Source organism: Danio rerio, chromosome 21, assembly GCF_052040795.2.
Source record: "Danio rerio strain M-AB ecotype USA chromosome 21, GRCz13ab, whole genome shotgun sequence".
Lineage (NCBI taxonomy): Eukaryota > Metazoa > Chordata > Actinopteri > Cypriniformes > Danionidae > Danio > Danio rerio.
This window is the reverse complement of record NC_141041.1, coordinates 30859483-30883356: the sequence shown is the minus strand read 5'-3', so window position 1 is coordinate 30883356 and position 23874 is coordinate 30859483. Positions and strand designations below refer to the sequence as shown.

At 36.0% G+C, this 23874-nt stretch overlaps 1 protein-coding gene across 1 annotated transcript in view; it reads right to left on the bottom strand.

Moving 5' to 3' along the window:
• Nucleotides 1-235: 235 nt before the first annotated feature.
• pcxa (pyruvate carboxylase a) overlaps nucleotides 236-23874 on the bottom strand; it is a 224914-nt gene continuing 201275 nt past the window's right edge. The window contains 5 exon segments of the mRNA NM_001328356.2: nucleotides 236-706; nucleotides 4668-4808; nucleotides 4976-5224; nucleotides 11643-11822; nucleotides 18130-18374. Coding sequence (NP_001315285.2) covers nucleotides 455-706; nucleotides 4668-4808; nucleotides 4976-5224; nucleotides 11643-11822; nucleotides 18130-18374 — 1067 coding nt within the window. The 3' untranslated portion in view covers nucleotides 236-454.

Here is a 23874-nt window from a genome sequence, read left to right as displayed (position 1 = left end):
ACGAAAGCGATGTAACATCTGTGTGCGATATTTAGTGTGGCTAGGAATGCATCTAATTAAGACTCATTCTCTCATTCATTTATTTATTGCTTGCTATCTATTTGTTTTCAATGTCAATCGTTTAGTTTCCACTACATTCATTAATACTAATGATAGATTTCTGTTAACAAAACAACACTAGAACAAATTCTCGTCACATATTAATAAAACAAATGCGATTGAAGATCACAAAAGCACATGACACTAAAGCCAAAGAATTCACGCTTGACGTTTGCAGATTTGTGATGTGTTGTTCTTTGAGATCCTGTAAAAATATCTGTAATTTGTAATCTGTGCTTGTACTAGTGCTACAGCTTCTACTGTCAGCCTCCATGTGAGCGTGTATGTGTGTTTAGCCGTGCAGGGATTGGCAGTGGTGATGTGTTATGTTCCCTGCTGTTGGCTTTCGTGATATCTACTCGGTGATCTCCAGAATAAGATCATCTCCTTCAAGTGTGCTGTCGGCGGTCACGTAGATCTTGGCCACGGTGCCGGAGATGGGAGAGTTGACCACCGTTTCCATCTTCATGGCGCTGAGCACGCAGAGCGGCTGTCCTTTCTCCACTTGCTGCCCTTGCTTCACTTTCACCTCCACCACCTTACCGGGCATAGGAGCTCCGATCTGACCACGAACGTCCTTCAGGGCTTTAGGGTGGAAATGCATCTCCTGCAAATCCAAGAAAATTGATTTAGGTCAGCAGGGGTGTCCGGTTCATTTACAATTTGCATTCGACCTTCAGAAACTCTTTAAAAAGAAATGCATACATGTTGACCATTAGAGGATCATTGAAAACAGTATATCAGAATATAATAAAACCAGACAGACAGACAGACAGACAGACAGACAGACAGACAGACAGACAGACAGACAGACAGACAGACACAGACAGACAGACAGACAGATAGATAGATAGATAGATAGATAAACAAAAAACGAATAGACAGACAGATAGATAGACAGATTGAAAGACAGAAAAATTAGTAGACATATAGATAGAAAAAGTTAATAAACACAGATAGATAGACAAAGAAAAATGAAGAGACAGTCAGACAGACATGGATGGATGGATGGATGGATAGAAAAAATAATAAACAGACAGAAAAAACTAATACAGATAGAAAAACTGAAAGACAGATAGATAGAAAAGTTAACAGACAGACAGATAGATAGTTTAATAGACAGACAGACATAGATAGACAGAAAAAAATTATTAGACAGACAAAAAAATTGACAGAAAGATTGATAGACACATTGACATACAGAAAAATGAGTACACAGATAGGCAGAAAAGTTAATAGACAGACAGACAGACAGAAAAATGAATAACCTAACAGATAGGTAGCTAGCCACAAACTGATTTTAGTATTACAGTTTGTATAGTGCTAAGAAAGAATATCTTGTCACAGATAATTAGAACAAGAATGACATTTAAAGACCCTTAAAAGAATCGAAGCAATAGTTGCTGTTATAATAGTATAACTGCTACTTGTAAATTTTTACTATCTTTGCTGTTTTTAATTATTTAAATTATATATAAATAAATAATATTTAGCCTTTTTTCTAAAAGTGTAAGTTAGAATTAAATATGTGGCCTCTTTTTTACATAAACTTATCTTTAGCACTGAATGAAGATTAACATTATTAAAACATTATTTATCTGTTACTCTGAATGACAGACATCATTTTACCTATATTGTGACATTTTATTTTCAGATAATTAATTAGTTGACTGTATTTGCATTCATCACATGACCAGTATGAATGTATTATGCAATTTCTCAGGTGTGGTTTCTATTTAGAGGACTTGATTAAATTTTAATTAACAGAAACCGCAACAAGAAATCTAATTAAAATAAGTGTGAAATGATTAACTAAAATGCATGCATACTAAAATAGAAAATATACCTTTTGTACATGATACTTCATAAAACATTTAAATAAAAATAACACCTTACAGCCATAAACCCAGACTGTGCTTAGAAATGTTACTCAATGGTTTAAACAGAAACCACTCAGTAGATTAACTTGGGCCTTCCTAATGAACTGTTTACCCCAGCACTGTACACATAACTATAATGTTTAAACACTCATTATAATTCTGAGAATAGCAGGCTTACACAGCTTCACAGCAAAAGCAGCTACATGGAGGAACAATCACGTTAGAAGTATTTTCTGAATGATTCTTCTATCTGGCCCTTGATTAAAACATAATGTAATTCCAACTGACTTTTAAGGCATTTGAGCATGTGATATACAACATAACCACCGTGCCCACTTAAAACAAGCTATGTTATTATAAACATCCTGTAGACACATATATTAAAAAGCTAAACCAATTAAAACTACAAAACACATTAGAAAGCTAAACTACACTGCGTGCGGTTCAGTAGTTTGGGACCAGTATGTTTTTTGCTCAAAAACAAAAAGTTTGCACAGCACACTCGTAGTTTTTACATTTTTGGTGCGTTATTCTAGTTAATTATATTATTCAGAAGGTCATGATTCATAAACCAAAGATATGACTTCAACAGTAGTAAGACATTTTATAGATTTCGGACATGACGTTAAACAACTAGAATGTATAGGAATTGAAGTATTTGAGTCACATAGAGAAGCTTTCTGGATTCATAATTTTAAAATCACTTACATCAAGGATTAAATAAGGAATTAGATCTATTGGTGTTTCTTTAATGTTTTAGTGTTTATCTCTAATATTGTGAATCATGGATTTTGAGCATATAATGATACAAATAATGAGAAGACATTGTGCCGAAACGTCTGTGTTTTGTATCTTCTAAGAATGTAAAATAAAGCTATATAAAGTACTTCTTTAATGAGAATACTAAAACATACTATAAAAGCAATAATATAGTGACATCAATTTAATGCAACTCTTATCTCTGTGAATGCTTTTAAAAAAAAAAAATAATTCTTCAGTTTTTTGACTCCTATTTATCGCATAATTTCACTGACAAATGTTGTGAGCGTAGTATTACAAGTAGAAAGCGCATTCATGTTATACGAGCGAGTGAATCTCTGCTTGCGCGCCAATTTCCTATGTTTGTGGACAAAACTGCTCTCAAATTTATGCTGCTCGGCGCAAATCTTCTCAAAAACTCTGTCAGATGATGTGGACTCACAATTTGTGCTCTGTGTTTCCTCTTCCTTTCCTGATTTTGCTCTCCAGAGATCCTCCTGTTAAATTGGCTATCCCAAGAATGTTGATATGGTTTATATATTGCTACACTCTTTATTAACAATACATGAAAAACTAAAAGGTTAAGGTAAATTTTATAATAAAAACTAGTGTTTTTGATGCATTCGGTATACTGCCTATGTTTTAGGCTAGTATTATTTACAACTCCTTGTTAATGAATGCTTCGCCATACTGTAGTATTAAAAAGCATATTGTAGGTTAGACACCCCAGTGATCAATGTGCATGAGAGTCAAGTAGGAACTAGATTTTCTTTAAAATACACATTAAAGTCGTTTTTAGTCACAGAAATGTTCTTCCGCATCTAAAAAAAAAAAAATCACAAACATTTTCTTTAAAATGTGTGCCCTTGTGCTTGGTAAAACATTTTAATATGGTATTTTAATGTTATTATATAGTATTTTCACAAACGATTCTACCTTTTTTGAAATAGTTTAACCTACAATATGCTCTTTAAAAATAGTAAACTGATACAATAAAATGCAAAGTGTAGTTTTACTACAGTAAAGTGTGGTGAATTGTAGTATAATACACCTTATATTTTAAAGAACTGCAGCATTGTGTCATTTGTTTATATTACATTTGCTGAGTAAATAAAGCAAATATAGTATTACCACAACAGATTAATTGAAGTACTTTACTGTAGTACTGTTCAAAACACTGTATATGCCAATAGACGTGTTCAGGGGCCTGGTAGAACAGCTTTTCCTCAAAATGAAGAGGATAACAAAGAAAATGTCCTCCAAATATTAACAACAATGTGAAAGACAGCAGAGACTAGTTCACTTTTTTGTAGTAGCCATGATAAAATGAGATAGTGATAGTGACATTTATTTGAAGAGTGAACAGTACAGCAGGCTATAATACCTTATCAAGTTTTTCCCTACTTTCAATCACAGTTACATTTCTGTTTGCATTAGTTAGTTTTTCGTATAAATGTTTTTTTTTTATAAGTATGGTGCACCTTTTGGATGTTTAATAAATGTTTTTGAAATAAAATGTATTCTTTACATCCAACGTTGAAATATCTCATCATATAACATACAGTCAAAAAATGTAATGGTTTATTACATTAAAATGTAATGTCTATTTTTAGTATTTTTTATTTATTGATAGTAAATGGTGTACTAGGGAACACAAGAGGGAAAACAAGACACAAATTGTGAGTCTGAATATCTGTGAGCAGTGTATTGAAAGCGCACAAGTAGTTTTCTCCACGAATAGAAGAAGTCGGCGCACGAGCAAAGAGATTCGCTGGTTCGTATTACATGTATGAGCTCTTCACTTGTAATATTGCGCTCACAACATTTGTCAGTGAAAAACACCATACTGGTCAGGAGACATTTCACTAACTGTCACTAAAAAAAGGGGAAAACTTCCCTAAAAGCTGTAAGTGAAATTCAGAAACCCACCTTCATGGCCACGGTGTCTTTGACCAGAACAGATCTCAGCTGACCGTTGAGCTCAAAGAACACCTCTCTCTGCCCCGCTTTATTAAGATCTCCCAGAGCCAGAGCCTTGATGTGAAGTGTCTTTCCTCGCTCCAGCTCCACCTGAGACAGACAGCACAGATATGAGCAGAGGAAATACACAACTGATGCCTGGAATGTAGGAATGACATGTACAATCATGGCTGACAGGAAGATTTATGACAGGGCAACAGCGAATAAAAATTTGATGCCACTTCTGTTAAATAATTGAAAGACTGAAATACTCCCACCTCAAACTCTTCAGCAATTTTTGGTCCGTCTAGGAAGAGTCTGGTATCCAAACAATCCACAGGCCCAAAGGTTCTGGTGAAATCCTTGAACTCCTGGAATACTTTGGGATACATGGCTGCTGACATCACATCCTCTGGAGTGATTTCGTCACCGTGAGCATCTTTCAGCTGCTTCTCCAAGGCCTGGAAATCCATGGCAGGCAGAGAGGCTCCAGGACGTCCTTCGACACGGGGAAGAGACTTCAAAACCTAAAAAATAAAAACAAAAGAGAAACTTAAAGAACAATTAATAAACACTTCATTTTCTCAGAAATAACAGTCTCCATGGTTCAAAATTGGAGGGAATTTTAGTTGCACTATATAGTTTTGCAAAATAACTTTAATAAAAAGCCTTTACCTTGTGGAAAAATGAGAGAACCGCAATGATTGTAGCATGAAGAATGATTGAAACTAATATTTCTAAAGGGGCCACTGCTTTGAATGACTGGAGCACATTCATGGACATCACACTGCTCTGCAGTGATCTTCTTCCACTCTTTTTCTGTCTCTTCCACAGTTCACTGACTATGATGGGTTCTTAGGCAAAAACTTGCCATCAAGGATTCTCAATCAGGTTTAGATGAGGGCTTTGGGCTGCCGTTTCATGATCTCAGTGTTTTTAACTTTGGAGCAGTTCTCAGTTCACACAACATGTTCCTCAGTAATTGTTAGTCCAGACTTGTGATTGTTTCTGCTGATGAAGGTTTGATCTCTGCAGAGATTCAATACAAATACTCTTGAACTTTGAGACACTGTATGTTAAGATACAGACCCTTCCATGTTTCCTATTGCAGTGTTTAACCTATGGAGTTTACAGTATGTACAGGGACTTTTCATTTTAAATAAGCCTGCCAAGACAGTCATGCCTTTTTTAACCATGGCATGTTTAAGATCTAGTTTGTTTAAAATTAGTGATCTTTACTGCCTGACCGAAACACACTCACAGTTTTTAATGGGTTTTCTGCACTCACCTGTTACTCTTTATGGCACTGGAGTTTAAATAGACGTTCATCTCATTTTATGCTTGAACAACTAAATGAAAGCTTTAGGGCCCTATCATACACCTGGTGCAATAGGGCACAAGACGTGTTTTGTGCAATTTGTTGCTATTTTGAGATCAGCATAACCATCATTTTTATTTTTTTCTGCAATGTTGTTTAAATAGTAAATCCATTTGCTCCACTTTGTGGACTCATGGGTGTGCTGGTCTAGAAAGTAGGTGTGTTAAGGTGCATTGCTTTTTTGAGAAACTGAAATAGACTATGCTGTTAACCAACTGAAAGCAGGCCTAATGTCCAGCACAGAGCGTGTTAGTTGTGCACCTATGTAGGTTCAAAACTTGCACACATTGCTTAATACACACAGGATGTACAGCAATGCACAAATATCTTTACATATGAATAAAAAAACAATTAAAGGATTAAAATGTTTAAAAAAATATTATTATTGTTAATTTTTATTTAAAATATTATTATTATTATCATCATCATCATCATCATTATTATTATTATTATAATTATTATTATAGGTAAATATAAAAACCACTGACTCCATCTCATTAACTCATTACAGTTTACTTTTGTATATTGTTATTATTGTTAGCAGTATAATCTATTATATGCTAAATTTGTTCAAATAGTTTAGCATAAGAACAGGACGTGTTTTTTTTGTGTGTGTGTGTGTGTTTTTTTTTAACCACACTTTGTTATTATTGTTCATTTATTCATTTGCTGAAGATTGAAACTGAATTTAGAAATAGCTTTGTAACAAATCTTTGCACTTAACAAACAAAATTAAATATGTAGCTAATGGATGTCTTCAGTATAGTGACAACAGAGTTTTTCAGAATGGAGGTGGACCGTTCTTTATCCTTGTGCTGCAGATGTTTTTTTTTTTACGTTTTCTTGCTAGAAGTGTTCAATTTTACCACTTAAATTCCGCCATGTAAATACCAAATGTGCCATGACACAGCTAACTCTTAGATGAAATGGGAGATGAGACTCTGATTTGTTTAATGCAAGTTATGCTCAAAACACACCCATAACTCATTAAGAGAATAAGCACAACCCTCTTAGGCCATGAGCCATAGCACAAACTGTATTTTTCAGTCCTTAAAAGAGGTGGATTCGGACACCCCATAATGCGTTTGCACCATGTGCTTTAGACTTTGAGACTAGATCATTAAAATAGAGCCCTTTATCTATTTAACTGTCTATATTTTGATTAAATTACTTCATCAATACTGAACACCGAACTTTATATAATTGAATATAGTCATGTCAACCTTTTACTAGAAGTTTATCAGTAACTGAAAAACACTTGTACACTGCATTTGGCCTATTGACCGTTGAGATGCTCCACATTATCTCGTCCTCTCTTGCATTTGCCTTTCACAGATGATCAGCTTTTTGGCGGACTTAAATCAATCACACAGATCACAGATTTGAAAGGACTGTCTTCTCCTGCTGTGGTTTAAATGCTTGTCCCTCTGGCCTTCATCTGGGCAACCTGCTGCCAGAGAGTTTTAGTCACTTTTGAGTGATTCGTAATCTTGCATTGAAAGTCATTGAAAACTGAAAAGTTAGGCTGCCCATTCTAGCTTGTTACATAATTAAGGAATTTATCACCAGGTGCCAGATTTACACCGATAACCTTGAGGCATCTGAAAGCGTTCTCTGATTTCTCATTTAAGATTTTTATCCTGTGCTTCATGAAATATGCTTTAAAAACTGCTCTTTTACTCCTGTTAGGATAACTTGAAACAGGCCTAAGTAGTGACCTTGAAATATACTGTAGGAAATTGCAAGTTGTTCTTTAATTTTGATCTCCACTATATAGATTTTGCTCAAATATTAGTGGCTTGCTGTATTTTCAAGCTGCTCATAAGTGGATGATGTAGAGCGTTCGCAATCCCCTTGAGCTTCACGCTGAATCCGAGAATATTTATAACCGATCATTAGCAGGAGCAGGATTAATCTCTCCCTATTGCTTCATTTGGATGAATTTAAGAGGCTAAAGGAGTCGAGGAGCGAGGAATTAAACTTGATATGATGAAATGTAAGTGTTTTTATTCAGCAAAACAAAGAATGACTTCAGAACATACGCAGCAGACCTAAATAAGACACTTTTTATGCAAGCAAACAAATGCTTGCATAATGATGAACAATATTAATGTTACAAAACAGACAGGGGGAAAAAATGAAGGTCGGAACCACGTTGCACAAATATGTTTGTTATCTAAAATATATGCAAAGCAGATGGCCTACTAATTCTGAAGAAGACATTGTAAATAAATTAGCTGCATACTAGCAGGCACAGAACAGCTTCAGCGTGTGCATTGTTCATTTCTGATGTGAGGCACATTTGTCAGGGAAACGGCTAATCTTGCACAGGAATGGCTGCTGGGTAATTGGGGCGTTCAAGACAAAAGAATGACATGGTTTTCCCTCACGTATCTCTGACAAGCACAACACAGCATTAATGCACTCTGGAGACTGCAGGGAAACCCTCTTAAGACAAACTTGACTGCGATCAAGCCAATCTCTTCATTCAGTGAGAGAGCTGAAGCTCATTTTGTTCACCATAGAAACATTCAATAAATTGTATTTATGCAATTCTGTATATAAAACATGCAGTTCTCCTCATTCTGACATCAACCAAAGCTTAGCAGAGACTTAAACTTTAGTTAACCTTTAGTGATTTACAACAATCAATTCTAACTCCTCTCCCTGACCGTTTCAACTTACCTTCATCTCAACTCCATGGCCCAATATATTGATTTCTAACCCTGGGGCTGTTTTTTTTTTTTTTTTTTTTTTTTTTTAACTTGCTATCTTGAAGTGCTTCCTATGATCTGCCCTATGAGGTCTGTATACATACAGGCCATATAAAAAATATATTTCATAATACACCTTTCATATAATCTCTTTGCAGTGTTTGAATGGTCAAAATAAGCCTCCGATGTTCCTAGAGAGAGTATGAGAAGTTTCAGCTCAAACTTAAAAATAACTTTAACTCTTTGAAACTTTCTCTTATAGTATTTGATTTAACTTGTGCGGTGTTGGTGACTGTTGCTATAAATTTAAATGAGATTATGCTCTTTTTAAAACAGGGTGAAGCTACAAGTCACCTCTGTATCAGCATAGCAGCAGATTCAATACAGGACTAACGTCATCTCTGTAAAAATGTCAAAAGTGCCTTAGAAACATTCAGTCCATGGAGACTACAGTGTTCATTTGTGCCATGTGCAGTTTGCTGACAGTATTTCCATTTTAAAAAGTCTGATTCATTTACAGTCTGCCCTGTCTGTTCTCCTTTACAGACAGAAAAGTGGGGAGAGCCGATCGGGGAAGGATCGGCAAAAAACCTAGAGTTGAGAATAGAACTCAGGTCAACGTGAGCACCTTGGTGCTGTGTCGACGCACTAAACACTTGCTTGAATAAGTTCAGTTGTTTTTTTGTTTTTTTTGTAGCTCTGTATTAAAACAAAGAAACAAACATTGCGTTAAATTCGAAATGATGATCACTGTCAAAGGCATTCGCCCCAACTACACCCCCATCATTCTCCTTCTCTTCTCAGATGGGATGATGGGCCAAATCAAAGGCCCTACTTTGGGAATTTTTTCTCTAAACTCTTCCTATGCAAGAGTTGACTCTGCTCTGATTGGTCAGATGACCCAGTCGGTTCTGATTGATGTTGACAATGAAACAAACTATTACCATATGTGAATTCAGCTTTATACATGTCTTGAACATGTATAAAAGTGACCACAAAACAAATCAACAAAAATGACATGGGCTGGCATTATGCAAATGTGAAAACTGCACAATATGTAACATGACCAGTGATGGGAATAGTCAATGTTATTAATAAACGGCATTACTAATGGAATTACTTATTGCTTTATAGTAACGAGTTTCACCCGTTAAAAACATATATATTTTTTTCCATCAGACTGTTTCTGTCGGCCTGTTCTGGTATATGCATATAACTGATGATAATTGCCTAAAATGCAAGTGACGCTTACAAATACATAGACGCAGCCTCTGTAAAAAGCAATTAAAACTAGTTTACAAAGTTCTCATCTGCAGAAATATTCAATATTACCATTGATTATTTCTGCATGCGAGAACAATACTAAAATACAAAACAAGACCATCATGTCAGTATATTTACTTTACAAGCACATTTCCATATCATCAGCTTGCCATGAATGAAGGCCATATTAGCTATAGTGCATCAATGAGAGCGAGCGAGGAATCTGTAGTAATCACGATGGATACAAAAGCAATTTACTACATTTTTCCCAAGATTAAAACATAATAGGACATTAGAAGGTTTGTTAAAAGAAAGAGCATGTTCTGTAATTGCCGGATTCAGTGTTTAAACCATGGAAAGATGTCAATGTTCATCATTGCATTGTAACAGTATTTGCATCTTGGACACTTTTAATGCTCAATGCATTTATGAAGCATCCGTGTCTTGAGGTAAGTCTGTTTGATGCAAATTTTCCATGCACGATTTGATTGAACAGGAATCACAGAACTGATTATTCTACTTAGCCAATCACCATAGTCTATAAAAAATAAAAATAAACATACAAAAGTAGTAACTGAAGGAAAATAGTGCCGTAAACGTAACGATACAGAAATAACAATGTAATTAAGCAAAAATACTAATATGTTAAACTATCTGGTAAAGTAACTCTACTCAATGAGAGGGTTTCATTATTTTACACCAGTGGTTCCCAAAGTGGTGGTCGCGGGACAATAATGAGGGGTTTCTTGGTGGTTTCCAAAACTCAAATAAACTATATTAAACGATTAAAATAACCATATTTTATTCATAACACACAGAAGATAGTTAATAGCTATGGTAAAGAAACATCAACAACAACATACACATTTAAATCTATCAACCTTTTAATTTTTTTTTAAATATTAATACTAAATTAAATTAATTAATGACTATAAAAAAATATTTTCTTACTGTTTATATGGTCTATATGTATCTCATGATGTAATAGTTAATTATTTGTACTTTCCTAACTTCTACTCTGTATTTGGCTTTACATTCTTTTTTTAAAAAATTTTATTCTTTTTTATTTTGTATTATAACACAGCAAGCTTTTAACTTCTGTAGAACAAGTCTAACTGGGTTGGGGGGTGGGGATTCGGGGTTGTTTTGAGATATGGTCATATACTGTATGCTCTCTATATTAAACAAAAACTGAAAAAATAAAAACAATGGTTCACAAAAAAAAAAATAATAATGTTATTAGACTGTTCCCTTTTTTTTTCGTCAACACGCCCATGTTTAAATATGCCTATAGTTGTGTGTGCAACGTTTGTATACGTTTTAACGAACTTCAAGAAAAATGGTGGTCGTGGGTCACTGATATTGTTATTTTGAGGTCGCGTGCTGAAAAGTTTGGGAACCCCTGCTTTACACCACTGGTTATAACCAACACATTATCTTATTGGCAAGACATATCCACTTAATTTCCATATCAGACTAATGCTAATATTACATATTAAGTTGATATCAGCCAATTTATGGAATTTACAACGGTTAATATTGTGCATCCCTATACAGTACAGCGAGAGTGTGAACTGCACTTGCTCATACCTTTGTCCTGAAGGGCTCTGGAAAGCCTCCATGAGGGATGCCGATGTGTCCTTGCAGAAATTCCACCACAGACAGAGGGAATGACAGCTCATCCGCCCTTTCCTCCACCTCCGCCCGAGTCAGAGAGTTCTGCACCATGAACTGCGCCAGATCACCCACAATCTTAGAGGAGGGCGTCACCTGAAACCAGAAGCACAGATAAGAGAGAAAGGAAAGACGCGCTTGCTTAGGCCTCCATCAATACATACAGCTGGTTTTTCCGCCCTTAGGACGGCCCTGGCCAATCTGAGCCAAGACTAGAAGAGCAGACTGAACACAAAAACATGGCTTAAGACAGCAGATAACATTTGCATCGTATGGACAAAAGAGAGAAGAATGGGAGAAAGTGAGAAGCGAGAGGCGCTAATGAAACCCATCGCTAATGCGTCGCTTGTTGAGCAGAGTAGCGCTCGGCCTCCGATATTGACAATATTAACAGCGAGGGGACTCCGAGAACAGAAAGCCGACTATCTTCGATCATTTAATTAAGCCCAGGGAAATGAAAGGCAGCAAGGCGAGACCAAATGCTCACAGACGCCTCGGATTGGCGGAGATCAGTCAGAGCCTCTCTGAAACACAACAGATAAGCTTTTTTTGCTTCAAGCTCTTCCCAGTTGATCTGTCTCTGGGCCATAGGAGACAGGGACGGGATTATTTATTCACTCTCTTTCTTCCTCCCTTTTTTTTGGCAAGTTATTTTTATTCAATTTCATCTGGAGATTGAGACTGTTGCGACGGAATAAGCGGGATGAGGGGGGAGGAGGAAAAAGAGAGAGCAATTGAATGTGGGATTCAGAGAGGAGTTCTCGGGTCCACAGTGCTTATGATCTGGTGAGCGTGAGCAGATTTTGAGAGCGAGGGTGAGACCCTTCTGAGCGCAGGGGGTGATAATTAAGCTCTATTTAACCAGGGAGAATGTTAAATATGAGCATTTTAAACTGCACCATTCATGATTGGTACGTGTCATAATTGCAGCGTATGAACAACCTTAAACGTTCCATTCACTGATGGGAAAAGAGAGAGGAAAAAAAAATACAAATCAGTATTTCTGCAGGAAAGGGAAGCATATCGTTTATTTGCTAATCTCAATTTTATTACTGGCTTCCAACCTTGATTGCAACAGAGGGGTGAAATCTGAACTCTAAAAATGATCTGGATTGTGTATTTTGGAGAGTTGGAGAATATAAAACTGTATTTTGAGTAAACAAAGCTAGATTGTATATTTGTTAAGCATTTATTTATTATTACCATCCAATACTCAGTTGAATATATGTGGATGCACATCACATTAATAATGATCAAACTGATGAGAAGCAGTTGCTTTCTATATATCATTATTCCAAAAGAATTTTTTAAAGGTGCAGTAGGTGATTGTCTTCAAAAACATTTTTGTTGTGCTGGTTGAAAGTCTCTTCACAGTCCAATAGTAATGATTACAGTAAATGATCTAAATGCGTTTATTTGTATTTTTATATTCTGGGTAAGGCATAAAACTAAAAAATGTTCATCCAATTAAATAGAGTCGGACTGACATCTCCCATAATTCTGATAAGCAGCTCAGACTGTCTGTCAGCAAATGTAAATTCGGACTTCTGCGCATCTGTTCATGCAGATCCGACATTTGCACGTCCCTGTCTGCATAAGCAGCCGCGCGGTCACGAGACAGACCGGAAGAAATCAAATGCCTAATTGAAACTTTTAAAAACCTGAATCAATATTGGAGTTACTTTAGCACGGTGGAGGAAGGACGACACCATGGCTGAAGTATTACTGTTAGACAAGTAATGTTCTGTTTTAGTCAGGCTAAGCTTATGTTAGATTTTGTTGTGTTATGAATGACTTATATGCACAGAAGTGTTGTTCAGCCACTAAAATCTCCCGGTGAAAGATTGATGTGATTATTTTCAGTTTCATAAGGTCCTTTTACAGCATTGATGACGTAGATTTATATTTAGTTTAACAAAAAAAAATCAGTAAATAGTGCTAAGATAATATGTCCAAAGATAATATGCTAAGCGGTTAGCATTTAGCATTTTGGCAGATCACCTACTGCACCTTTAATGAGTAACTATTTGATTTTAATATTAATATGACACCTTTTTATATTGATTATAATAAATGCCCTTAAAAGTAGTGAACACTGGAATTCTGTGTGCAAAACGTAGAAAGCATTTCGGCGTAATTTCAATCCAACATTAAAAAGTGTATGAAATAAAAATATATATATTTGTTCCATGCAAAGTGATAATTAAAGGTGCTGTATGTAAGTTTGTGACTCTTTTAATGCATAAAATACCATAATATGTTTGCAGATATTTAAGAAACATTCAAAGGCAACATTCATGTTTGTTTGAAAAACAATGCTGAATTAAGCTTTGAAAATGTGCATTACATGCCAGAACGTGTGTCTTTGTTTTGGTCATTTAACCTGCCAAATGATGGTTTAGCCAATTATATTTCAGCTCCCTAGGTTGTCATGATATAAAACAGTGTATTCAATTCATTCAGTCAAGAAGGCTCTCAAAGTGCGTGTTCGTGACTGAAATGCAACCTCCAAAATGAGAAGCAGATTCAGATATCCCCATGAGGTGATTATTAATTAGCAAAATTTACAATATATTATTTTAATATATTAAAAATGTAAACATTAGGTGAGCAGTCCTAACAACACGCTACATGACGAGATATGCAGTGATAAGCAATTTGGCTGTTTGCACCAGACAAACCATGATAGAAGTTTAAATACAGTCATTCAAAATCAAAGAATAGTGCACTCACTGCACTCCAGTAAAATGATAAGGTTTATAATCTATATAAAACATATTAAACCTCTTTAAAGATATTAAATGTAGATGCTGAATCTCTGATATCGGTTGGTTCGTACTGAGTCACTGTTCTGAAGTTCCATTTCAAGTGGTTTATTTTATTTCCAAGATCTGAGGTGAACTATCAGCTGCTTTCAGTATATGGCAATAAACGTCAGGTAAATGAGGTGATCCTGAGGTGATCACTGTCAGTTTTCTGTTGTTCACCTGTGAGAAACAGAAGCTGTTTCTAAACTCCTTTTGATATAGAAAATATTCCTTCTATCATGTGTTCTTGCTTTCATTTAGAACACGATTTAAATCAGCCTTAAATAAAGGCTCAATCTGGCAACCTGCATTTTGCGTGTTTTGAACCAGGCGTGTCAAACTTACATAAAGCACCTTTAAAAGAACTACATATAATACCAACTATTATTATCATTGAAGTCTCCATTGTGACGCGAGGAAGATTTTAAAAAGACCTAATAAACTGAAATGTGTACGAAATATTTATATATACAGAAGCTACTGTATATTAAAAAAAACAACAACTACCTTTGCATTTTTTAACAACAGGTTTGAATAAAATATTAATGTTTTATAAAGGTCTGATAACATTCCCCATTCTTTTTAGTTATTTCATGCTAAATTAAATAGCAACATTATAAATTTAGATCAAAGAACCAATAGTTTCTAGAACAAAACAAAAATAGTTTTTCCTCAAAGCCATAACTACTGTATAAATCATGAATCCAGAGAAAGGCCTCTTATTTCATACCATTTTTGTTTCCATAATGTATCTGTATTCCTTTTATGAAACAGATTGAATTCATAGACATGTCAAGTATCGTTATACACACTCCTCAGAAATAAAGACACTAAAGGCTTGAGTGGATTTTATGCTGATAATTATACCTTATGATACACTTCCCAGATGACTGACAAATTTTTAAAAGCTATGAAGCTGTCTCTGCAGAGATGCCTTTTATTATTTGAAGAGTTGGAGTGTTTTGAAGCGATTACGTGCCAGGACCCAGCGTTTCAACCGAACTAGCTTACAAAGGAGTGGGAAAAAAAAATGAAAGGAGAATTAAAATCTGTTCCAGTGAATCAGAGAAAAACAACTGCAAAATCCTCTGGCACGAGCATCTATCTTTCATGTGTATGAAGGTGTTGAGTACGGCAGCACAATATTTTTAAACCAATATGTCCAACAAAGTCTCTGAATTGATGATGTGCACTTGATGTAAAAAGCGCAGTTTGAACTAAACATTGTTTGATGGACACATTGGTGCTGCATTTTTGCTTGCTGCATTTGACCAAAATAGTTTAAATATAACACACTTGAGCATCAGATATGTAGCAGTAAACTGTTAACTGGACACGCGTGACAATATCAGGAATGACTCAGAAAGCATGAGCATTTGACAACATCACGACTCAAGTGTGTGAAACATACCATCTGAGGAAAAGACGTCAACCTAATTAGCTAAAAGGTGTGGTGTCTTTGGCTCCATATAAAGAATAGACTCGTGAAATTCAAATGTCTGTGAAATGAAAATCTGGATCACTGCAAGCAATAAGAGGTTAAGAGGGTTCGTCATGCAAACCACAACTGCATTAATAGTTTCTATTTGAGTCGAAAATCTTTTAAGCGCTATGACATTTGATGAAAAAAGAGCAGAGAGCTCATCTGACAACTGAATATTGTTGAATAATTACGATGCATACTTTTTAGCAGCCTTGGAAGCATTTTTTCATTATTTTTCCCCAAATATTTCTCATTTACAATAAATCATACACAAAACCAGTTCAGAGAGGAATTATAACCAGCTACAAGAATAATTACAGCACTGCGAATTATGATAGTCATATTCATAGTGCATTGCAAAATATTCTGATGATATATACAAATATTTCTGCAATGCTTCATATGCTTTGTGGGATTCTGTAATCAAAGCTTTCCCTTTTAAACATCTTATTTGTTAATACACATTGTGTAAGTGCAGTTTGTCACTCTTAAATCAGCTCTTAAAAAGTGCAGTCACATTTTGAGTTCCAAAAAGGTTCACATGAAACTCACACACAAGTCTGTTTCAAACCAAACAACTTCAAAAGCTCATTGCCGCTGAGCAGTACAGTTTGATACCATACAGTAGGCATTTTTTTTCTTTTTCCACTGTATGAAGTTCCAAAATACTGAGTTCAGATAGACTTATTGCAGAATACTGATTGGTTTACAGAGATTTATGACTTGCATGTGCAAGAATGGAAATAACAAAGTTCCATATACTGTATAAATACACACAGTATGCAAAAATGTTGTTATAATACAATACTGTAATAACCATGCCACCTCACAAAAGTCTTGTCACTTATCCAAATTTTCGGAACCACAAATAACAACATGACTTCTAGTTGATCATTTGGTATCAGAAGTGACTTAAATGAAAGGCAAAGAGCTCTAGCTTATGCTTATTTTACTAAAATAAACATGATTATGTCTTGATGTTAAATTATTAAATCTGACTTAGAAAAAAGTCTTGTCACTTAACAGAAATAATGTACAGTATAGAAAATAAAGTGATGGTGCAGTGGAAAAATAAATAGTATTTTGTATGACTCCCATGAGCTTGGAGGACTGCATCCATACATCTCTGCAATGATTCTAATAACTTATTAATAAAGTTATCTGGGATGGCAAAGAAAGCGTTCTTGTAGGACTTCCAGAGTTCATCAAGATTCTTTAGATTCATCTTCAATGCCTCCTCCTCCATCTTATCCCAGACATGCTCAATAATGTACATGTCTGGTGACTGGGCTGGCCAATCCTGGAGCACCTTGACCTTATTTGCTTTCAGGATCTTTGATGTGGAGGCTGAAGTATGAGAAGGAGCGCTATGCTGCTGCAGAATTTGCCCTCTCCTATAGTTTGTAATGTAATGGGCAGCACAAATGTCTTAATACCTCAGGCTGTTGATGTTGCCATTCACTCTGCAGATCTCACTCACACACCCATACTGAACATAACCCCATATCATGATGAAAGTGAAGCGGGTTGAGGAGTCTAGAAAGAAAGTGAAGAGTGGGGCGGGACGGGGGTGAGTGTGAGAAGGGGGATCGATAAAATGAGGTGCCGGATCAGAATTTAGAGGTGCCAGATCCGGCTTATTCCAGCACAAACTAAGTCCTGGTGTTCACACATAGGTGGTGCCATTTAGTGACTGTGCAGCAAATAGGAAACTAAAAAATGTGTCATATCATGGTGTACCGAATTGTACTGTACTGCTCAGTGAAAATGAGGCACTAGTGTTCTTAAACCTAAATCTGTTGCAAAACCCCTTTGGAAATAACTACACAGGGATTACATATTAGGTAAACTATTAAAATATATCTAAGTCAAGCATCATATACAGTAAATCTGAAGGCCTCTCATGAGTAAATATATATATATATATATATATATATATATATATATATATATATATATATATATATATATATATATATATAATCTGTAGGAAAAAATGGTTCACTGTATCCACTCAAAGTCCCTGAAAAATAACTAAAAATAGGTTTTGAATAGGTAAAGAAAAATAGGCAAGGAAAATGTAATCTCCCAAAACACAGGAGTAATGACTCACTTTGATGAGGTCACCGAGCAGCTTGTTGGCTTCGGTGTAGGATTTCTTCACCTCTTTAAACTTGTTGCCCAGCCCCATACTGTGTGCTTGAAAGTGGAGATTGGTGTACTGGCCACCTGGGATCTCGTTCTCATAGACATCAGCATTCCCAGACTTCATGGTGGCAGTGCAGTCAAACGGAGCATAAAGGCCCCGGGTCACTTCCCAATACTCACTGTAGTCAAAGACCTTCTCGAGAGAGATTCCTGAGAAACACAAACAATAAAAGGAGGAACAAAAGAGGAAAGAAAAGACAGATCATTAGCCACCAAGTGGAAGAAGCAATCTGAGAACAAGTAGCACAACAAATGACTATCTGACATTAATATTTAATCAAAAATAATGAAAGTCCTTGTCTCTTTAACAGACTGCACCGGCTAATCAGGCATTCTTCCAAGGCTTTTAATCAGTCCTCGAAAGCACGGCGCACAGGGGCCTGTATGTGGTAGAAGCGGGGAATCGGTGGCGGAGCATAGATTGCTTCCTGCCACTCACGGCTTCATCATTTACCAGCAGCAGTCAGTCAATTAATCAATCAATGAGGCGCGCCACTTGCAACAGAGTTTACATGCTCATTTGGCTCCCTCATCCTCACTAATTGCCCATGACTGCGATCACAATAGTTTTCCTGTGCAAAAGATAAAACACACACGCTAACATTTGTGTCTATGTACTTGTTGTACCAGAGAATGGCCGCAGGAAGTCACATTAATGCTCTTATGAAAGTTGCTTACATGCATTCTTCTGCCGCTGCTTGCTGCCACCCTGACTACAAGCTATTAGGGACTATTGATGTTACGGTGTAAATGTGCCGTGCCCAGCTCCCCCCATGCAGACCAATCTATCAGCACACGTCAGTCAGCCTGAGCATTGATCTTTGGCCACACGGCCTTTATCGTGATGAACTGGTTTGAAGAGAAGAGACGAAGAAGAGTGAGAGAGCCGAAGGGACCAGAGCAGGACAACAAGAGTTTGATTGAGTAAGTGTGAAAGGCAGATTCATAAATGACAAGGTGAGAGAGAAAGTTGAAGGAGAATCGGGAAGATGACAGGATGTTATATCTATCCATCTGTTTACCTATCAGTCTTGAGATTGTGTTAAGTAGACTGACAGACAGACCCGAAATCTCTCACTCATATTTCTGTTCTCTGTGTTTTATAAGGGTCCTTTTTTCCTCTCTTCAGAAAAATACAGTTCTCTGTTATTGAGCTTTATTGTGGGAAAATGATCATGTAGGATGGATGAATATGATGATGTAGGACGGATGAATATGATCATGTAGGACGGATGAAAATGATCATGTAGGATGGATGAAAATTATCATGAAGAATAGAAAAAAAGGCCATAAATTCATGAAGACAAATGAAAATGGTGGATGGACAGATGAGTAGACAAATGAATAAGTTGTAGATAGAGGTATGGATCGGTGAAAAGTGAATGGATGCATGGACAGATGGAAGAAAAAGTGTATGGATGTATGGAAAAAACGGTTGGATGTATGGATGGATGAGAAAAGTGGATGAATATATGGATGCACAGACGGATGAAAAAGTGGATGGATGGATGAAAGTGGACGGATGTATGGACAGATGAAAAAGTGGATGGATGTATGGACAGATCAAAGTGGATGACCTTATGGATAGATGAAAAATTGGATGGATGTATGGACGGATGGAAAAGTTAATGGATGTATGGATGGATAAAGTTGATGGATGTATGGATGGAAATGCGGATGTATGTATGATGGATGGATAAAAAAGTGCATGTATGGACAGATGAAAAAGTGAATGGATGGACAGACGAAAACACTGATGGATGTATGGATGGAAAATGCAAATGGATTGATGATGGATGGATAAAAAAGCGCATGTATGGACAGATGAAAAAGTGGATGTATGGATATATAAAGTGGATGGCTGTATGGATGGATAAAGTGGATGGATAGATGTATGGATGGACGACAACGTTGATGGATGCATGTATGGAAAATGTGAATGAATTGATGATGGATGAATAAAAAAGTGCATGTATGGACAGATGAAAGAGTGGATAGATGTATGGATGGATGAAAAAGTGGAATGATATATGGAGGGATGAAAAAGAGAGTGATGTATGGTTGGCTGAAAAAGTGGATAAATGTATAGATAGAGGGGGAAAAGTGGATGAATGTATAGATGAAGGAAAAAATTGATGAATGTATGAATGGAGGGAAAAAGGATGGATGTATAGATTGACGAAAATAGTGGATGTAGGTAAGATGAAAGTGGATGGATGTATGGACATGAAAAAGTGGATGGACATATGGATAAATGGAAAAAGTGGATTGATGTATGGATGGATAAAAAAGTGGATGGATGGATTAAAAAGTGCATGTTTTGACTGATGAAAAAGTGGATGGATGGATGAAAAAATGGATGGACGGATTAAAAAGTGCATGTATCGGCGGACAAAAAAGTGGATGGATTTATGGTAGGATCAAAAAGTGGATGTATGGATGGATAAAATAATGGATGGAAGGCTGACTGGATGAAAAAGTGGAAGAATGCATGTATGGATGGATAGACGAAAGTGCATGTAAGGACAGATGAAAGTGGATGGATGTAAGGTTGGATGAAAGTGGGTGGATGCATGGATGAATAAAAATGATGGATGAAATGATTTATGATGGATGGCTAAAAAAGTGGATGGATGTATGGACAGATGAAAAAGTGGATGATGAATTAAAAAAATGGATGGATGGATGAATGGATAAAAAGTGTATTCATCGATGGATGGAAAAGTTGATGGATGGATGGATTGACAGATGAAAATGTGGATGGATGTATGGACGGATAAAAAGTGGATGGACATATGGAAAATTTAATTGGATGGATGAAAAAAGTGGATGGATGGATGGATGAATGAATGAATTTAGAAAAGGTGGATGGATGATAGCCGGTGATATAATTCATGTATTGCTAAATGATGGATGAATAAAAATTTCATGCATGATGGATGGATGACAAAACCAAAAGTAGGGAAGAAATGGGAACAGCACATGCATGGACAGACAGATTGTAATCTTGACTTTGGTTCAGATTTTTGGTTCAGTCTGAGATAGAGAGGAGGAGAAAACAAATGGAATGTTTGAGGAATATCAATACACTGCTGCCGTGCGAGAGCTGTAATAAGTATTGAGCATGTGTCAACACTGCCTCTTCCTCTTCACATCAACACATACGGCAGCTTGTTTTAAAAAGCTGTAAACAGGTGATTAATACTGGATGCTGCATATGGCAACAAAACTGTGAGTGGAAAGACAAAGATTACAATAACGCTGCCAAAGAACCCTGACACCCTCCAAACAATTCAATCATCCAGGCAACACCTCCTGGAGCGAAAACCAAAGAAATGCAGTGCACTGAGAATTAGGAGAATATCTTGTGAGAATAAAATGTACTGAATCAACAAAAACAAACAGCTCCACATCATGTGAGAGCTCCGACAAACCTCGAACTGACAAAAATCACACACCCACCCCATTTGAAGGGGATGAGGTTGTGCTGTGTCTGTTCAAAAATGGATGGACTTTTATAGAAATCACATCCAGGCTTTTCCGGTGTGCAAGAGCCACAGTCTCACATCGATGAGCTTTATTAAGGTGTTGTTTGGTGGCACAATTAGCAAGCCAGGGGTGTAAATTATATTAGCTTACACACCTTGTATATTAATAACAGTGCATCTGAAAGCTCTTGTAAAAGAGCTTGTTCATACAGTCCCAAGTGTTTACACAGTAGTTCTCTAATGTGATTGGAATGACAACATTTCAAGTACTGCCTAACCAATTCTGATTATTTAGAAAGCAATCGGGACAGTGGAAAATATAAAGCTAGAATAGAGGTCCATTATTTATTATTTTAAAAGACTGTAATTCACTTCTGCTAACAAGATTTATTACTTGATTATTTTTTTTATTTTAATTGCAATTTTTTGAAAAAGTTATACACCAACTGTATAATTAAATGGGGATTTAAAGTTTGTTGACTGTGCTTACGTGTATCCAAACGTGTTTAAATTATTTATTATTACTTACAGAATAATACAGAGAATATTGCTGGTGTAATTACATGTCAATATAAAAGATCAATTTTCAAGACTCAATAATCAGCATATTGGCTGATATTTCAATAATGTATGAAAAGTTCAGATGCAAAAGCCGCTAAACACCACTTCCGCCAAAAATGAGCTAATGGCATTGAGTGAATGCGTTAGGCACAGACTACATATTCAACAAATATTTTTGCTTCAAATCATCTAAATCTCAGCGTCAGCACATTCAGAAATAACAGTTTGTTGGCAAAAGCCGCTAAACGCCACTTGCCTTTAACAGCAAAAGCAGTTATTTCCCGTGAACCAATCAGAAGGCGCGAATCGAATCATATGTTTTCAATGTAGCAGCTCGCTGATACGCCGCCTTTTATGAGGAGACTGTTTTATTCCACCTCACAATTAGATTTTAAAAGACTAAATGAGTTTGATGAATTGCATGAGCCTGTCTGACTGTCACTGAATGGCAAATGAAAACATTCCTTACATCAAAACTCTGGGCATTATAAGAAAAAAAAAAACAATGTATGTAATTTAAGCTATTTTTTTAAAGCTAAATATAATTTATAAAGCTAAACATTATTTGTATTACTTCATATTTCCTATACACTTGATAAGCTTTTTGTATAAATGGACAATGCACAGATATTGATGTTTCACAACGGTTTTACACATTATTTAAATGTAACAAGCTTGGTTTACAATATTTACAATATTTACATTGCTCTACTTTCATTAAATCTAAATCCCAAATCTCAGAAATGACAACAGATTGTTAAGACTTTATTAAAGTCAGTTTTAATGTTATTGATTAATTCACTTGATAGATTTCATTCATTCATTCATTCATTCATTCATTCATTCATTTATCTTCTGCTCAGTCCCTGGTTTATCAGGGGTTAACACAGCGGAATGAACCGCCACTTACTTGACAGATGTATGCGTTTTAAGTGGTTTGTGTAATGTGTTTGTTTTATGTTTGTTAAAATAATTTATATTGCCATCTTTAGTGATTTTTCAGCTAATTACGCTGTCTTGTCCCAATAGGTGGATTTAGCTGGTTTTGACACAAAAGAAATCTACCTTTTTAAAAACCAAAGAATTGTCTAAAAGTGACATTTTAAAAAAAAAGGTATTTTATTTATTATTATTATTATAGTATTTTATTACATATCAAATTAAACTTCTGAACCTAACCTGAGGAGCCTGATAGAAATGCTCATTTACAATAGAAATCAAGTCTGATGGATTTAGAGGGTTTTGAATCGGAAATCTTCATATATTGGTCAACCAAGAGTACTGATGCACATTATGTATGTAACACAATTTTAAACCCTTTTAATCAATGATACAGACCGTAATAGCCAACATGCTATTACACCCACCAACCCACCACTAAATGTAGATTTAGGTTGTGGCGGGTTGGACAGACACTCCAACTAGCCACTTTGTCAGTCGTGCTGCTTTTCGATGCTTAAGCACTCTAGTTCCCTTGCGAGAAGAAACCGAGAAATCGTGCCTGCAAACGCGACTTGTGCGATTGGTACTCTTTGAAATAGACTGGACAAAAAGTGATGCTCGTGTACCCATAGTCCTGCTATTCAAAAAGAGCTCCAGAT